General features: G+C 48.0%; 1 protein-coding gene across 2 annotated transcripts in view; it reads right to left on the bottom strand.

The window, feature by feature from the left end:
- ANAPC5 (anaphase promoting complex subunit 5) overlaps positions 1-15,583 on the bottom strand; it is an 85,876-nt gene that overhangs the window by 37,844 nt on the left and 32,449 nt on the right. For both annotated transcript variants that reach the window (XM_029570906.1, XM_029570905.1), the window contains exons 6-9: positions 7,107-7,208; positions 6,201-6,391; positions 4,880-4,961; positions 4,503-4,592 (exon numbers count right to left, since the gene is read on the bottom strand). In XM_029570906.1, the coding sequence (XP_029426766.1) occupies positions 4,503-4,592; positions 4,880-4,961; positions 6,201-6,391; positions 7,107-7,208 (465 nt within the window). The remainder of the gene's footprint in view (positions 1-4,502; positions 4,593-4,879; positions 4,962-6,200; positions 6,392-7,106; positions 7,209-15,583) is intronic.

Raw genomic sequence — 15,583 nt, 5'->3', positions numbered from 1 at the left:
GGGTCACACAAAACTCTCAGTACCAAATTAAGATTCCATGAAGGGCACACTGGTCAGACTGGGGGGGTGTAGATGCTTCGCCCCCCGAAGAAAATGAACCACATCTGGATGTGAAGCGAGAGACTGGCCATGAGCTCTACCTACCAGAGAGCCTAAGGCGCTACTTGAACCTGTAGGGAACTGAAAGACAAACTTTAGGCAAGTCCTTCTGCAAGAACGCCAAAATATGAGCTATCGACGGCGAATGGGGGAAAACACCCTGCTCTCGACACCAGGTCTCAAAAACCTTCCAAACCCTGATATAGGAAAGTGAAGTAGAGATTTTCTAGCTTGTAGCAGAGTAATAATCACGGCCTCTCAAAAGCCAGGCCGCTAGACAAAAGCGATCTGCTTGGTCGAAAAATATAGGCCCTTGACAAAGCAAATGTGGAAGATGTCAGAGCCTCAGGAGAATGTCCAAAGCGAGACTGACCAGATCGGTGAACCACGGAATTCTGGGCCACTCCGGTGCCACCAGAATCATCCTCCCTGGATGTTCCTCTATTCAGCGAAGAATCTTGCCGACTAGAGGCCAAGGAGGGAAGATGTAAAGGAACACCGAAGTAGGCCAGGGGAGCACTAGTGCATAGTCTCCTTCCGCCCCGTGCTCTCTTCTGCGGCTGTAGAAGCGTGGAGCCTTGGTATTCTGAAGCGTAGCCATCAGGTCTACGTGAGGAAGCCCCCACCTGTGCGTGATGAGGTCCATCGCTTGATCGGAGAGCTCCCATTCCCTCGGATCTATCCTTTGCCGACTTAGGTAATCCACTTGTACGTTGTCTGTTCCAGCAATGTGAAATGTGGCTAGAAGAGCAAGATTCTTCTCCGCCCAGTCCATGAGTAGCTCTGTTTCTGCTGCTACTGCTTGACATTTGGTACCGCCTTGACGGTTGATGTAGGCTACGGATGTTGCATTGTCAGATAGGACTCTGACTGCTCGGTTGCGAAGGAGAAGACGAAAGTGCCTGAAAGCCAAGCAAGGAGCCCTGGTCTCCAAGCGATTGATGGACCAACTCGCTTCCTCCGCCGACCATAGGCCCTGGACCGACTGCTCCCCAACCTGAGAGACTGGCATCTGTGGTTACCACCATCCATTGGGGAACTTCGAGGTCCATTCCTCGGCTCAGATGTTCTGGGACAAGCCACCAGCCAAGACTGCACCTGGCGGAATCGGTGAGAGGTAAGGGGGCCAGGAATTCCTCAGACTTCGGATCCTAGCGGGCCAGTAACGCTCATTGCAATGGTCTCATATGCGCAAAAGCCCAGGGAACCAACTCCAAGGTGGATGCTATGGACCTGAGAACCTGCAAATAGTCCCAAGCCATAGGTAGAGGGAGAGTCAACAGTCGACAGACAGATAGTAACAACTTGTTGATCCGCTCCGGAAGGAAGAATACCTTCCCCTGACTGGTGTCGAACCAAGCCCCCAAAAAATCCATGATTTGAGAAGGAAGACTCTTGCTTTTGCCTGATTGATGACCCATCCGAGAGACTCGAGAAGACTCAGGACTTTGGAGACAGGAACTACAGCTCCCAGGGCAATAAGGCGTTTGAGAGTCTGCCGCATGATCTGTGCCTTGGTATGAGAACCGCAAGGGGAGACCATGAAGAGATGTCGAAGAGGCCGAGCAAATTCCAAAGCGTAGCCGTGCTTTATGATGTTTAAGACCCACTGATCGGTGGTTATTCTGGCCCATTCGTCATAAAACTGGGACAACTGCCCCCCCCCCCCCCACATGAGGGACCGAGAGATGGGCTGGCCGCATTTCATTGAGAGGACTTGGAGCCAGTCGCGGCTGAAGAGACTCCGTCTTGGGAGGGTCGAAGTCCCTGAAAGGAAGAGGACCACGTCTGTGGTCTCCCCGCTGGTTGTCGCTGACCTCCAGTGTGCGCTCTGCTCTGACGAAATCTTCGTTGACCGCGAAAACATGACCTAGCCGGCGGGAAGCCTCTGGAGGGCTTGGGTTAATCCTCCAGGAGCTTGTGCAGTTTGTTCTCACCCAGAGACCTGATCATCTGCTCCAAGTCCTCACCGAAAAGAAGCTTCCCCTTAAAGGGCAGAGAGCTTAACTGAGCCTTGGAAGAAATATCTGCAACCCAGTTGTGGAGCCATAAGCGTCGCCTTGCGGACACCGCAGACGCCATAGTCTGGGAGGACGTTCTCAGGAGATCATACAGGGCATCAGCCCCATAAGCCACCGCTGCCTCCAGGCGTTCGGCTTCTGCTGAGCCCTCTGGAGGAAGGTCTCTGGAAGTCAATAAATGCTGGACCCAACGGAGGCTAGCTCGAAGCATGAAGCTGATACATACCGCCGCTCGTATACCTAACGCTGAAACTTCAAAGATTCGCTTGAGAAAAACTTTGAGCTTTCTGTCTTGAAGATCCTCAAGGGCCGCTGCCCCAGCCACAGGAATAGTGGTCCGCTTAGTGACAGCTGACACAGAAGCATCCACTTTGGGAAACTTCAACAGTTCCAGGGTCTCCTCGGGCAAGGGGTAAAGCTTGTCCATAGCCCGATCCACACGGAGCCCAGCCTCAGGCACATCCAACTCTCTAGTCATCAATTCCTGAACCATGGGATGAAAAGGAAATGTTTTTGATGGGCCTCGCAAGCCCGCTAGCACTGGGTCCTCCAAACCCTGGGGGAGCATGCTTTGCGGAAGGTCAACCCCGAGTTCCAAAAGGACCCATGGAATTAAAGGATCCAATTCCCCCTTTGAAAGAGAATCTACCTTAGGGTCGTCACCCTCAAGATGGGACGGCTTCTGCAGTTCTTCCTGAGGTTCAGTTCCCAAAGGCGGAGTAAGGATGAGAGAAGGGTCCGAAGATCCCACAGGTGCCCCATCAGGAGGAGTAGAACAGCCCGCAAGGGAGGAGCTCTGAAGTTTCGCAACACGAAGGGAGGTCTGGGGGTCATGGTGCTTAGGCAGCTTCTGAGGGGGCCCCCACAGGGCGCCCCAAACAGGAAGGCTCAGATTGCTGTGCTTGAGTTGCCAGAAAGGCTTTGTGCATTAAAAGCACAAAATACAAGGAAAAGGAATTATCTCCGCCCCCTTCCCCCACAAGGGGATCGGGCAATGGATTAAAAAAATCCTGGTCCTGGTTATCAAGATCATCTGGACTGGCCGGGGGTGGGGAGGGGGGAATCCCCTCCACTCACTGCATGGGCCTGCACAGCTAAAGAGCCTAAAATGGCCGCCGTTCCCGCGCTAAGCGGGAACGGAGCAGCCAGAGGCTCACGAGAAGCAGGGCGTTTTGGTGCTGCACGGCTCCTATTAGGAGGCTCCGGTCCCGGATCCGAGCTGCCCTCACCTCCGGAGGGGCAGCGTGAGCAAAGACCTGTGCGGGAGAGGCGCGAAGCCGACTCCCCCGCAGGCAACAGAACGGGTCGGTAGCGGCATGAGAAAAAAGAGTCGCGAGAAAAGCAGGAAGGCAGCAGCGAAAACAAGGACGGCCTGCCTTAAAACAACCCCGCCTGTAAGGAAAAAGTTAAGAAACAACCGTAGTATGAAAAAATAGAATGAAGGCTGACAAGCTGCTTCCTGCCCGCTTTTTTTTTTTCTTTCCAAAAACAGACCTGGGGGGCACAAGAAGGGGGGAGAGGGACCAGACCACCGGTATCTCCACCCCAGGCGCCTTACCTGAAGGAGCCCCGTGGGGTCACCAACCCCAGCTCCTGAATCCTACTACCAGAGGGGATAGTCCAGCTAGGACCTGCCGGCCCTCTGGGAGGATTAGGGTAAGTTGCTTGATCTGGTTTGCTCCCTGAATTTTTCCTTACTTTTTTTTTTTGTGAAGAGATTTACTTAACCACACAGAAAGGTCAGGCCTGCAGGGTTTGCCTCCTCCATCTGCTGGAGACAGAGAAACACTGAAGAGATGCAGGTGGTGCTCCAAGTTAAGAGGGGCGCTCTTCAAGTTTTTCTCTGTCTCCATCTGCTGGAAGGGAGGCATAAGCCACAGTCTGGACTGATCCAGGCACATACAGGGAAACTGCTATTTCAAATTAAGAGGATTAACCCCCTTCATCCCCAAATGTGCATCGTCCAGTTTTCAAATGTATAACGGAAACAGCGGAGGTACTTTACTTTGTGTAGCCCCTAGTTACTGTTTTGCTCTACACGTCAAAGAAAAAAAAAAGTCAGATGAGCAGGAAGAATTTAACTAACTAACTCCCAAGCCTCCTGCCAGAATTCTTCTCCCACACCAGGACAAAAACGAGTCAGCCAATTTGATCGCCCCATTCAGCTTTTTCCAAACACAAGTCTCTTCTCTGTGGGGGATAGCGCTCACCTCCTCTGTGCGACTGGGACCTTTAATATTTGCTCACCTAATTTCCATACTATGACAGCTTCAAAATTTCCACAAACTAATCATTTTTAAATGATTTCAACACGCACAAGAAAAAAAAAAACCCTCACAATTAACAAACAGAGAACAGAAGCTAGCTTGCTGCAATACGCACCGGTAAGCCGAAGTGTACCGTTTTCTTTACGTGTTCTAACAGAACGCAGCTCTCCGAGCCCTTTTTCTGTTCCAAGATGTAAAGCCAACTCTGGAACGAGAGGGAGCAAACCGTGTTACCCAGAGAATAAAGGCTACTTTCATGTTAACTAAGATTGCAAAGCCATTCGTGGCGGCTTGAACAGTTAACAAATCCTAATATTGCTTGCATCCGTGCCTGGCACTTCTTTAAAAGATCAGCAACTTCATGGGAGCAGCTTGTATGGTGGTACTATAAGCAGTGCACTGCTGCAAGCTAGATCTAAGGCAAAAAAAGATACCACCATCCAGATTTGGGCATTACCAGGGCAAACCTGCGCCGCAGCGCAGCTACCTTACCAAGCAGTGCTGCAGGCACACGTGATCGTTAGACTCCTGCGCAATTCTGATGGCCTCCTGCAGAGCAAGCTCAGCCTGTTGACTAATGAAATTTATAAAATTAAAAAGAACAAAACAAAAACACAAAACTCATAAAATATTAATGACAAAAAAAATCTTTAATCTAATGCATGCACTGTAAAAGTTTTTCTTCACATATAATTAATTTTTCTATTCTGTCTTTTTTTTTTTAGGATACGACTAATGAAAAACACGATATATTAATGCTCTACTATCACGTCATATAAGTGTGACATATAGGCTACTGTTCGGCCTCCTTCCCGAATCCTGCCACAATCATGGGCCCTAGATCCAGTCCCTATGTGTCCCTCTTCAGCAATGGACACAATTCTCTTGCCCTCTTCCTCCAGGGCCTGCGAATGCCACCTCCCCAGCATCTTCAGGCCCCCAGCAAACCCAGGGAATGGAAGACTTGGGGATGAAACTGGGGACCTTCTGCCTAGCAGTGCACAGAACCACCACCAAGCTGCCGGCCATGCTCTGCAATGTTCAATTTGAACAAATGATGCTGGGGATGAAGATAGGAAATGAATACTTTTAGTCTAGCTTTTTTCCGTTAATGGATTCTTAAAATTAAAACCGGCATTCTAGTTGAATTAACAGAGTTCTGAAAAAAAAAAAAAAGTGTCATCTGGCAAGTCGTGCTACCTCTCCCAGCCACCCCGCAGAAGTCCAGCTCTCCTTTGGACGGTGACAGTCAAAAGGGAGAAGCCACGGTCCTACTGTCCGTATTGTAAGAACCAAGTTCATTAGCTGGCGTTGCATTCTGAACGTTAAATAACGAGCCAGGAGGAACATCATCATTTCCTGTTCCCCCTCGCCCCCATCGCCTGTTCAGGACAAAGTTATTTTTTTTTGGCAGTAGGGCTTTAAGATCACTTTTCGCATCACTATCTCAGCAGCTGCCTCACTGAACCAGACCGCGAAGGCTTAGCTGCTCGGCCTAAGCAAACAACTTGGTACTAAAAAAGGAACGCACGTAGTTAGAATGTGCACCTGTATACGGATTTATTTTATTTTCATGTGATATGCCCCAAATTGTAAAAAGTGTTTGACACAATATGGCCTAGTCACTCCTGAGGCCAAAAAGAAATCCTGATCTACCATTAAAACTGCCCTGCAGTCAGTTATGCTGGAGTAAAGTCGTCTATCCCACACACCCTTCCTCTCCTTCCTTGCTTACAAGCTGTGTTATATTTCGGGCAGCGCCCACCTCTCTTTCGCAAGTGAAAGGAAAAACATCTTTTTTTGGGGAACTTACTAGTGGCCAAATCGGCAATGCAGGGCAGCCAGGTTAAGGGCGGCGTATCGCAGGCTCCGCCCATAGCCATCCTCTCCGTTGCTCTTGCTTTCTGCTCCAGTGAGAATCAAACGGTCAAAATAATGCAGCAGGCTGTGCGTGGAGCTGAAGACATCTTGCACCCGAAGACTGTTTAAGTAGCTTAAATAATGCTGAAAGACAAGATGAAAGGGTGCAGAAGCAATTAATATTAGTAAAGTGAAGCCCCCTTAAAAACATTCAATAGTGTTTTTTCCCATGGCTCTCCAAAAAGATGAGCCTAGCCCCCCATTGGGAGCAAAATTAAAACCCTTCTCCCTAGTCCAGTGGTTCCTCAATCCGGTCCTTGAGACCTGCACCCAGCCAGTCTTCTTTTCAAGCTATCCACAGTGAACATACATGTGATACCTGGGCATGCATTACCCCTCCTGCATGAAAGATACCTCATGCTTATTCATTGGGGATATCCTGAAAGCCAGACTGACCAGATGAGTCCCAAAAACTGGAGTTGATAGCAGCTGAACGAGATCAATGGTTCTTAACTCGGGTCCTACAGGATCCCTCTCCAAACTAGCTGGTTTTCAGGAAAGACGCTATGAAGCGTGCATGAGATAGATTTGCAAACAATGGAGGCAATGCTTATCAATTCACTGTGGATATCCTGAACACCTGGACCGTACGCGGCTCCTGAAGACCGAAGTTGGCCACCCCTGTTATACACTTATCTGGCCTTGTGTGGGTATTAACGGTTGCAAAGCATGATCTTTCTCAGTCACAATCCTAGTGAGAGAGGGTGGGCGGATGCATGAGCTATGGCTTAATTTGAAACTCCGTTTTCATTTCAATCTATAAGGGAACCACACATGAACAATCTTATGAAAGACTTACTGCTTCTGCAAAATCGGGGTTAAATTTCAGCAGATTGTTCAGCTCCTTCTGGAGAGAAGCCGGAGGGAGGGCCTTGTTCTCATCGCTCTTTAATAGTGAAGCCTGAGATCAAACAAGATTGTCGTTATTAGACGGAAGCTCCTCCACACAAGTCAAGTATGAACAAATTCAGCCATATTAGTTCTGCTGACGTCAGGTCTGAAGACTACCTGAATTGCCTGCAGAATCTATTTTTGAACTGCTTCTAGAGATTGTCAATAACCACAGACCCCAAGAAGGCTCGTTTCTGATTTTGGCCCTGATTTATGGAACACGTTACCTGCAAGCTTGAGGAATGAACAGGAATTGAAGATTTTTAGAAAGAATTTAGAGGATGCATTTTAAGGAAGCTTATGAATACTTGTTTTATTGTTAGAATTACTGCACATGTCTGCTTGCTATTTTGCAGCGAAGGTTAATGATGCAATCTGCATTGGATAATCATGGTTGGAGCCTAGTGGAATATAAGTATTTATAGCTTGCACCCCCCCGAATAGTTCAGAGTGGGGTACAAGTCACATTACACAGTAATAAAACAAAACAAATTATACATAACAAAACAGACTAATTTCTCCATGCTGCGGAATTAAATCCAAAAAACAAGACGACCAAGAGTGTGGGGGGGGGTTTAATCAGGAATCTCAAAGACCTGTTTGAATAATAGGGAGGACAATATTCAAAGCGCATGCAGTGCTTTTTAGCCGGTTAAGCAGGGCTTATGCGGCTTAAGTAGCGGCTGCTGAATACTCGCCCACGTTCAGCGGCTGCCTCTTAGCCGCATACGTTGTGGGCTGGATCAGGAAGAGCAAGCTAGCCGTACAACTTACGCGATTAACTGCGATATTTGGACTTAGCCGTATAAGTTGTATAGATAAGCTAGATGTGCCGGAGACCAGGTCTAACCTTCGCCGGTTTAACTTATCCAGTTAAGCACGCAGTTATATGCGTACATTCAGCGGCAAAGCTGAGGCGCTGAATGTACCTCGTAACTTAGCCAGATAAGTTCTAATCGGCTAAGTTACTTAACCATCCAGATTTTAATATTGATCCCAGAGTCTTCAAAGCTCATTTAAACATTTTTGGATCAGAGGCAATGCACAGTGAAAGGGGTAGAGAGTTCCACAAGAGAGGACCTGCTATTGAGAACGCTCTTGTGTTTCTATAAGGCGGGCCAACTTGGGGGATGGAACAATGAGAAGATTTTGGTTTGGCGAACGAAAAGTCTGAACAGATGTGTTCACCATGGATTCGTATTAAAAAAAAAAAAAAAAAAAGATTTAATATTATTTAACAAGTTGTGGATTATATTGGCCAGCTTATATTGGATGTGTCAGTGTACTGGAAGTCAGTGAAGAGACAGCACTGCAGGTACAATATGATCACGGAGCCTGGTGCCTGTTAAAAAGACATGCATCATTCTGGATGATGTGTAGTGATCTTGTAGCATAAGCCGGTAGTCCAGAGGTCAAGGCATTACAGAGAAAATTAAAGACCAAAGGACACTATGGAAGTTATTAGGAGTAAGGACAGGACGAGGGTCAATGACAACCCTGAGGGTCTGTATTTGGTTGGAAATCTGAATATGGGGTCTCTCTTAAAAAAAAAAAAAAAAAAAAGAGAATAGAAGGAATGTTATCGAGAGGGTATCATGAGGGAACCAATCTCAGTCTTCTCAATGTTTAATACCAATCTAGTGTGTCCTCGCCATGCTCGTACTGATGAAAGGCAAACAGATGCAAATTCAGTGGTTAATGCCCATATGGATTTCAACGGGAAAAAGAAGTAGACAATCACATACAGTTTGTAATGGACACCCACATTTGAGTGTAAACAGCATAAGGGAGCCAGGTAAAAAGAGACGAAGACAAAGCTGATCCCTGAGGGACTCCTGTCACAATGGGAAACTAATTAGAGGTATCATTATATACTGGGACTTGTGGTACACACTGCGACAGGTAGGATCTAAACCAGGCCATGGCAGTCCCAGTAACTCCCCCAGAACAGAGTTTACTTAGCAAGATATCATGATTTATGGAATAAAATGCAGAAGCGATATCAAGTGAAAGTTATTTAAAGAAAGAAACTGCAGTGCGTCAGACTGCACACACAGGAGGAACTAAATGATACCTAAGTAAGAACAGTCAAGCCAAGGGTGACAAGAGCTAACTCCAAGAATGTATGCTTTAATCTGAAAATACTTGAACTTAGTCCACCCCCTGGCAGGATATGTGTAACCTGCTTGATCCCGTTTTCTTCCTAAATTTTTTGTTTGTTTGGTTTTTTTTAAGAGATTGTCTTAACCGCAATAGAAGGTCAAGCCTGCAGGGTTTGCACCACCTCCATCTGCTGAAGACATAGAAATACTGAAGAGATGCAGGTGACACTCCAGGTTAAGAGGGGCGCTCTTCAAGTTTTTCTCTGTCTCCATCTGCTGGAAGGCAGGCATAACCCACAGTTTGGACTGATCCGGGTACGTACAGGGAACTAAAGCTGCCCATTTTGCCCTCTCTTCCTCTCTGGTAAGGAACCCCAGTGCTTTTCCCATGCTTTCTTGAATTCCAGCACTATTTCTGCTCCCATCGACTCCACTGGGAGGCTGCGTCCTGCATCCCCTTCAACCTTCTTGTGAAGCTCATAGTGACAAAAGACATAAAAGTTTCAGACACGCAAGAAGTCCCACTGCAACCAATCTGGTTCAAATGGTGTTATACTTGCTTTTACAGCTAGAATACAGGACAGGGCCAATAAAACGCAGTCAGTCGCCAGCATGAGAAAATCTCAGTGACGCAGTGACAGAATCAGCAAGCAAGAAGATTAAGCAGGTAAAGTTACAGACAAGCTCATGAAAGAAAACCAAATGGCCACGGAAAAGCAAGAGAACACTGAAAACCGCGTGCAGGGAATTGTGGGAATCCCCCAGAAAAGCAAAATTAAAAAAAGACTGACAAATTTGGCAATGTTGGTACAAAAAAAATAACATTCTTCATTTTTCGAGCTAAACCTCAGCTGATCACATGTGCTTAGGGGTCAGTGCCAGAACAACCTGCACCGCATGCGCAATACAGGAAAATTAGTTCTTACCTGAATTTTCGTTCCTGTAGTACCACAGATCAGTCCAGACTGCTGGGTTTTGCCTCCCTTCCAGCAGATGGAGACAGAGAAAAACTTGTAAAGCACCCCTCTTAACCTGGTGTGCGACCTGCAACTCCTCAGTATAAACAGTATCAAAGCAGAAATAACCTGAAGGATAACAGTGCTGCCAAAAAAAAGTAGAACTTTGCAGATCAAGCGAAAAAACTGAACTAGAAAATTCGAGAACTGATTAATAAAAATCGGATAAACATGTAGCTTTCTTTTGGTTTCTGCAGTAGAAATAAATTAGAGCGGATTCTCACGATAAATCCCGTTAAAGGGAAGGCATCTGGACTGATCCGTGGTACTACAGGAATGAAAATTATCAGGTAAGAACTCATTTTCCTTTCCCTGTACGTACCCGGATCAGTCCAGACTGCTGGGATGTACTAAAGCCTCCCTACACAGGGTGGGATGTGGAGAGTCCCGCTTGAAGAACACCTCTGCCAAAATTTTCATCGCCTGGAGCTTGGACATCCAGATGGTAGTGACGTGCAAACGTGTGACGCATCTTACAAGTCGCCGCCCTACAAATCTCCTGCAGCGACACCGACCGGCATTCAGCCCAAGAAGAGGCGTGAGCGCGTAAAGAGTGCGCTTTCAAGCCATCCGGAACCGGCTGGCTCCGACAAATGTAAGCTGATGAGATAGCTTCTTTCAGCCATTGAGCTATAGTCGCCTTGGAAGCTTGCCTTCCCTTCTTAGCACCACTCCACAAGACGAACAAATGGTCCAAAACACGGAAAGAACTGGTGACCTCCAAATATCGCAGAAGACCTCTCCTTACATCTAGATGCTTCAATTCCCTAGAATGCGGAGCATCGCAATCCATATGAGAAAAGGCCGGAAGTGCCACAGACTGATTGAGATGGAACAAAGAAATCACCTTCAGCAAGAAGGACAGAATGGTTCTAAGAGAGACTCCTGACTCCGTAAAGCATAAAAATGGCTCCCGACAAGACAGAGCTTGCAGCTCAGACACCCTACGAGCAGAGCAAATCGCCACCAAAAACACAGTCTTAAGGGTGAGGTTCTTTAACGTAGCTCTTTTAAGAGGCTCAAATGGTGCATCACACAAAACTCTAAGTACCAGATTCAGGCTCCAAGACGGACAGACCGAACAGACGGGAGGATTCAAATGCTTCGCCCCCCGAAGGAAACGGACAACATCAGGATGGGACGTGAGAGAACTGCCATTAAGCTTGCCTAAGAAACAACCCAATGCTGCCACCTGGACCCGAAGGGAATTAAACGACAAGCCCTTGGCTAGTCCGTTCTGCAAAAACACCAAAATCTGTGGCACTGATGAACGGCGGGGAAGTACCCCATGCTCCTTGCACCGTAACTCAAACACCTTCCATACTCTAGCATACGTCAATGAGGTAGATATTTTACGCACCTGTAGGAGATTAGAGATAACGTCCTCCTGGTAACCCTTCTTCTTCAATCGCCTCTGCTCTAAAGCCAGGCTGCTAGACAAAAGCGATCCGCCTGATTGAAAAATATAGGGCCTTAACATAACAAGTGGGTAAGGTGACCCAGTCGGAGAGGACTGTCTACTGCCAGATTGACCAGGTCTGCGAACCACGGACGCCGAGGCCATTCCGCAGCCACTAGTATCACCTTCCCTGGATGAACCTCTATGCGGCGTAAAACCTTGCCGGATCAGCGGTCACGGAGGAAAGACATAAAAGCAGGATCCTGGGTGGCCACAGGAGAACCAAGGTGTCGACCCCTTCGGCTCCGTGTTCCCATCTGCGACTGAAGAAGTGGGCGGCCTTGGCATTCCTTTGAGTTGCCATCAAGTCCAGATGGGGTACCCCCCACATGCGGATGATGAGAGCCACCGCCTCCTTGGAAAGCTCCCACTCCCCAGGATCGATTATTTGCCGACTCAAGTAATCCGCCTCCACATTGTCCGTGCCTGTGATGTGTGACACTGCCAGAATGGTGAGATGCTTCTCCGCCCAGACCATGAGCTGTGCTGCCTCTGCGGCCACTGGGCGACTTCTGGTGTGTTAATAGCCAGGCCATTCTTTATGACACTTATGTCCAGGGATACAAGAACACTTAGATTTTTTTTAGAAAGCATAATTTTTTATTGATCAATATAAGTATTCTTGGGAGATGCGGATGCCATTTCTCTGACAAACTGACTACCAGCATCTCATTGTATACAGGAAGTGATCCTTCTTTTATAGATAACAGACAATATTGTACTGGGTTAGAAGATTCTAGAGTTGTGTAACTGCCTAGAAAATAATTTACATTGGTTGTCATGTCAACAGCATGATATGATTATCCCTAAACTGCCCTGATTACTTCTCCCAAGTGGGGCCCATTTACCATCACTCTCTAGATAGTCCTTTGTTCTGTTAAAATCTTGCTGGTCAGGGCAATTAACACATCTGAGGTTGTGTTTATAGAAACCCCTGAGAAAGAATGCCTCTATTGTGACAGTATAGCCTGAAGTTCCCTCCATTGCCTTCTCCTTTTTATGACCCTATAATTAGGCATCATACCATGGCTCCAGCTTCAACTGCCTGCCCAGGTGTCCTGGGAATTCCTGCAAGTCATGCTCAATAAGTCACTTAGAGTTCATACAGGCTAAGATAGCAGAGGATTCTGGGTCAGTTGCCTTTCTCCATGTTGGTTTTCTGTTCAGGCACACTCATCAGGTGCCGACCTGACGGTTGATGTACGCCACCGTCGTCACATTGTCGGATAGCACCCCTACCGCTCGATTGTGCACAATCGGCAAAAACAGTTGGAGCGCTAGCCGGACCGCCCTCATCTCCAGGCGATTGGATAGACCATTGCGACTCCTCCATCGACCAAGTTTCTTGGACCGCATACTGCTCTTCAACCTGACAGGCTGGCATCCGTGGTGACCACTATCCACTGAGGGACTTCGAGACAGGTGCTCTGGGATCAGCCACCAGCCAAGTCTGGATCTTGCGGATTCTGTGAGTGGCAATGGGATCTGAAACTGTTCCAACTTCAGATCCCATCGAGAAAGCAATGCTCTCTGTCTCATATGAGCAAATGCCCAAGGGACTAACTCTAGGGTGGATGCCATGGAACCGAGGACCTGCAAGTAATCCCAAACCAAGGGGATTGGAAGAGACAATAGGTGTTTAACCTGTTGCATCAACTTGGGGATCCTGTCCTCTTGGAGAAAGACCTTCCCCAAACGGGTATCGAATCGGGCTCCCAAAAAGTCCAGCACCTGAGACGGGAAAAGGTTGCTTTTCGCCCGACTACTCATCCCAGTGATTCCAGGAGCCCCACAACTCTCTCAACCGCCACCTTGCACAGCTCCATCGACTTTGCTCGGATGAGCCAGTCGCCTAGATACGGGTGAACTAGCATACCCTCCCTCTGAAGGGCTGCTGCTACTACCAACATCACCACTGCGAGGCCGAACAGTAGCGCACAAAACTGGAAATAGTCGCAGAGAATCTTGAAGCAAAGAAACCTCTGATGATCCTTGCGAATGGCTATGTGTAAATATGCCTCGGTCAAGTCCAGGGACGCCAAGAACTCGTGCTGTGGACCGCCACTATGACTGATCGCAGGGTCTCCATCCTGAAACGCAGAACCTTGAGGGCTCTGTTCACCTTTTTGAGGTCGAGGATCGGACGGAATGACCCCTCCTTTTTTGGGACAATAAAGTAGATGGAATAACGCCCTTTTGTACACTCCGCACGGGGGACGGGTACGATGGCCCCCAGACTTAGGAGATGGTCGAGGGTCTGGCGCACAAACTGGGCCTTGCGGGAACCGCAAGGGGACACCAGAAACAGGTTGCGGATGGGCCAAGCAAGTTCCAACGCGTAACTGTGCTTTATGACATCAAGACCCCAAAGGTCTGTCGTTATCTTGATCCATTCCTCGTAAAATCCGGACAGCCATCCTCCCACTCTGGGAACTGAGGAATGGGCCGACCACATCTCATTGTGCTGACTTGGCCCCGAGGGAAGCAGAACTGGTAGCGTCCCTTCCGGGCCATCGGCCTCAAAAGGAGTGAGACCAAGGCTGGGCCCTGCTGGCGGGTTGCCACTGAGTCGCCCCCGGGGTCCTGTTTTGCCAGAACCTTCTCTGGCCACGAAACCGGGTGCGGGCCACAGGAAATCCTCTGCAGGGCCTCGGTCTGTCCTCCAGTAGCGGTGAACCTTATTCTCGCCCAGCGACTTAACCAACTGCTTCAAGTCCTCAACAAAAAGGAACTTACCCTTGAAAGGCAAGGAACTCAACTGGGCCTTAGAAGAGACATCAGCGGACTAATTGCGCAGGCAAAGAAGCCTTCTGGTGGAGACTGCTGACACCATGGTTCTGGAAGACATCCGTAGGAGGTCATATAAGGCATCCGCCCCATATGCAACCGCCGCCTCCAGGCGCTCTGCCTGAGCTGCTTCCGGAGACGGGAGATACTGGGAAGTTAACAACTGTTGGATCCCAACGTAAACCGGCCCGGTGCATAAAGCTACTGCAGACCACCGCCCAAATGCCCAGGGACGGAACTGGGATCGTAGTCCTCTTTGTAACTGCTGACACTGAAGCGTCCACCTGAGGATTTCTAAGACTTCCTCCGGCAACAAATATAACTTCTCCATTGCCCACCCCACTCTGAGGCCGGCATCCGGAACATGCCGCTCCCAGGTCATCAATTATTGGAGCATGGGATGAAGAGGAAAAGTCTGGGAGGGACCCCGCAACCCTGCTAAGACTGGGTCCACAGCACCTGGAGCAGGTGCCTCCTGTGGAAGGTTCACACCTAGCTCTGCCAAGACCCATGGAATAAGTTTAGGTATGAGCAGTCATGCTATGGGGCAAATACCTCATTCCTCCTGAATAAAAAAAACCCCAGCAACTTTGTGACACAGCTAAATTCACAATGCTTCCAGACTTCATCCTGGGAGCACCATCACCACTGTGAATTCAGAAAAGCAAATGAAACCTTCGCCTGCATAACAAAAGCTCCGTGTCATTTTCAGAAACTGAAAAGAAATCTCTGTCAATCCATGTATCATGCTCAAACTATGCTGAATGCAGAGGATGCTGCACATGTGATACATTTTATAAGCTATCAGGAAATCTAACAAATAAAGAGGAAAACATAGGAAGACCAGTGTCAAGGAGTGTGAAAATAAAAGAAAAAGATATACTCTATATTATTTTACTATTTCTTCTACAGGCTTCTGACAATAGGGTCAGCTAAGCATACCAAATAATGAGAAGCATTAATTCAGTGCAGAGTACATTGCTACATCAAATAAATCAAGTCCAATATTGTGCCTTTGACA

Source organism: Rhinatrema bivittatum, chromosome 11 (genome assembly GCF_901001135.1).
Source record: "Rhinatrema bivittatum chromosome 11, aRhiBiv1.1, whole genome shotgun sequence".
In the NCBI taxonomy this organism is placed as follows: domain Eukaryota; kingdom Metazoa; phylum Chordata; class Amphibia; order Gymnophiona; family Rhinatrematidae; genus Rhinatrema; species Rhinatrema bivittatum.
Note: the sequence above shows the minus strand (reverse complement) of the source record. Positions and strands in the feature narration are given on the sequence as shown.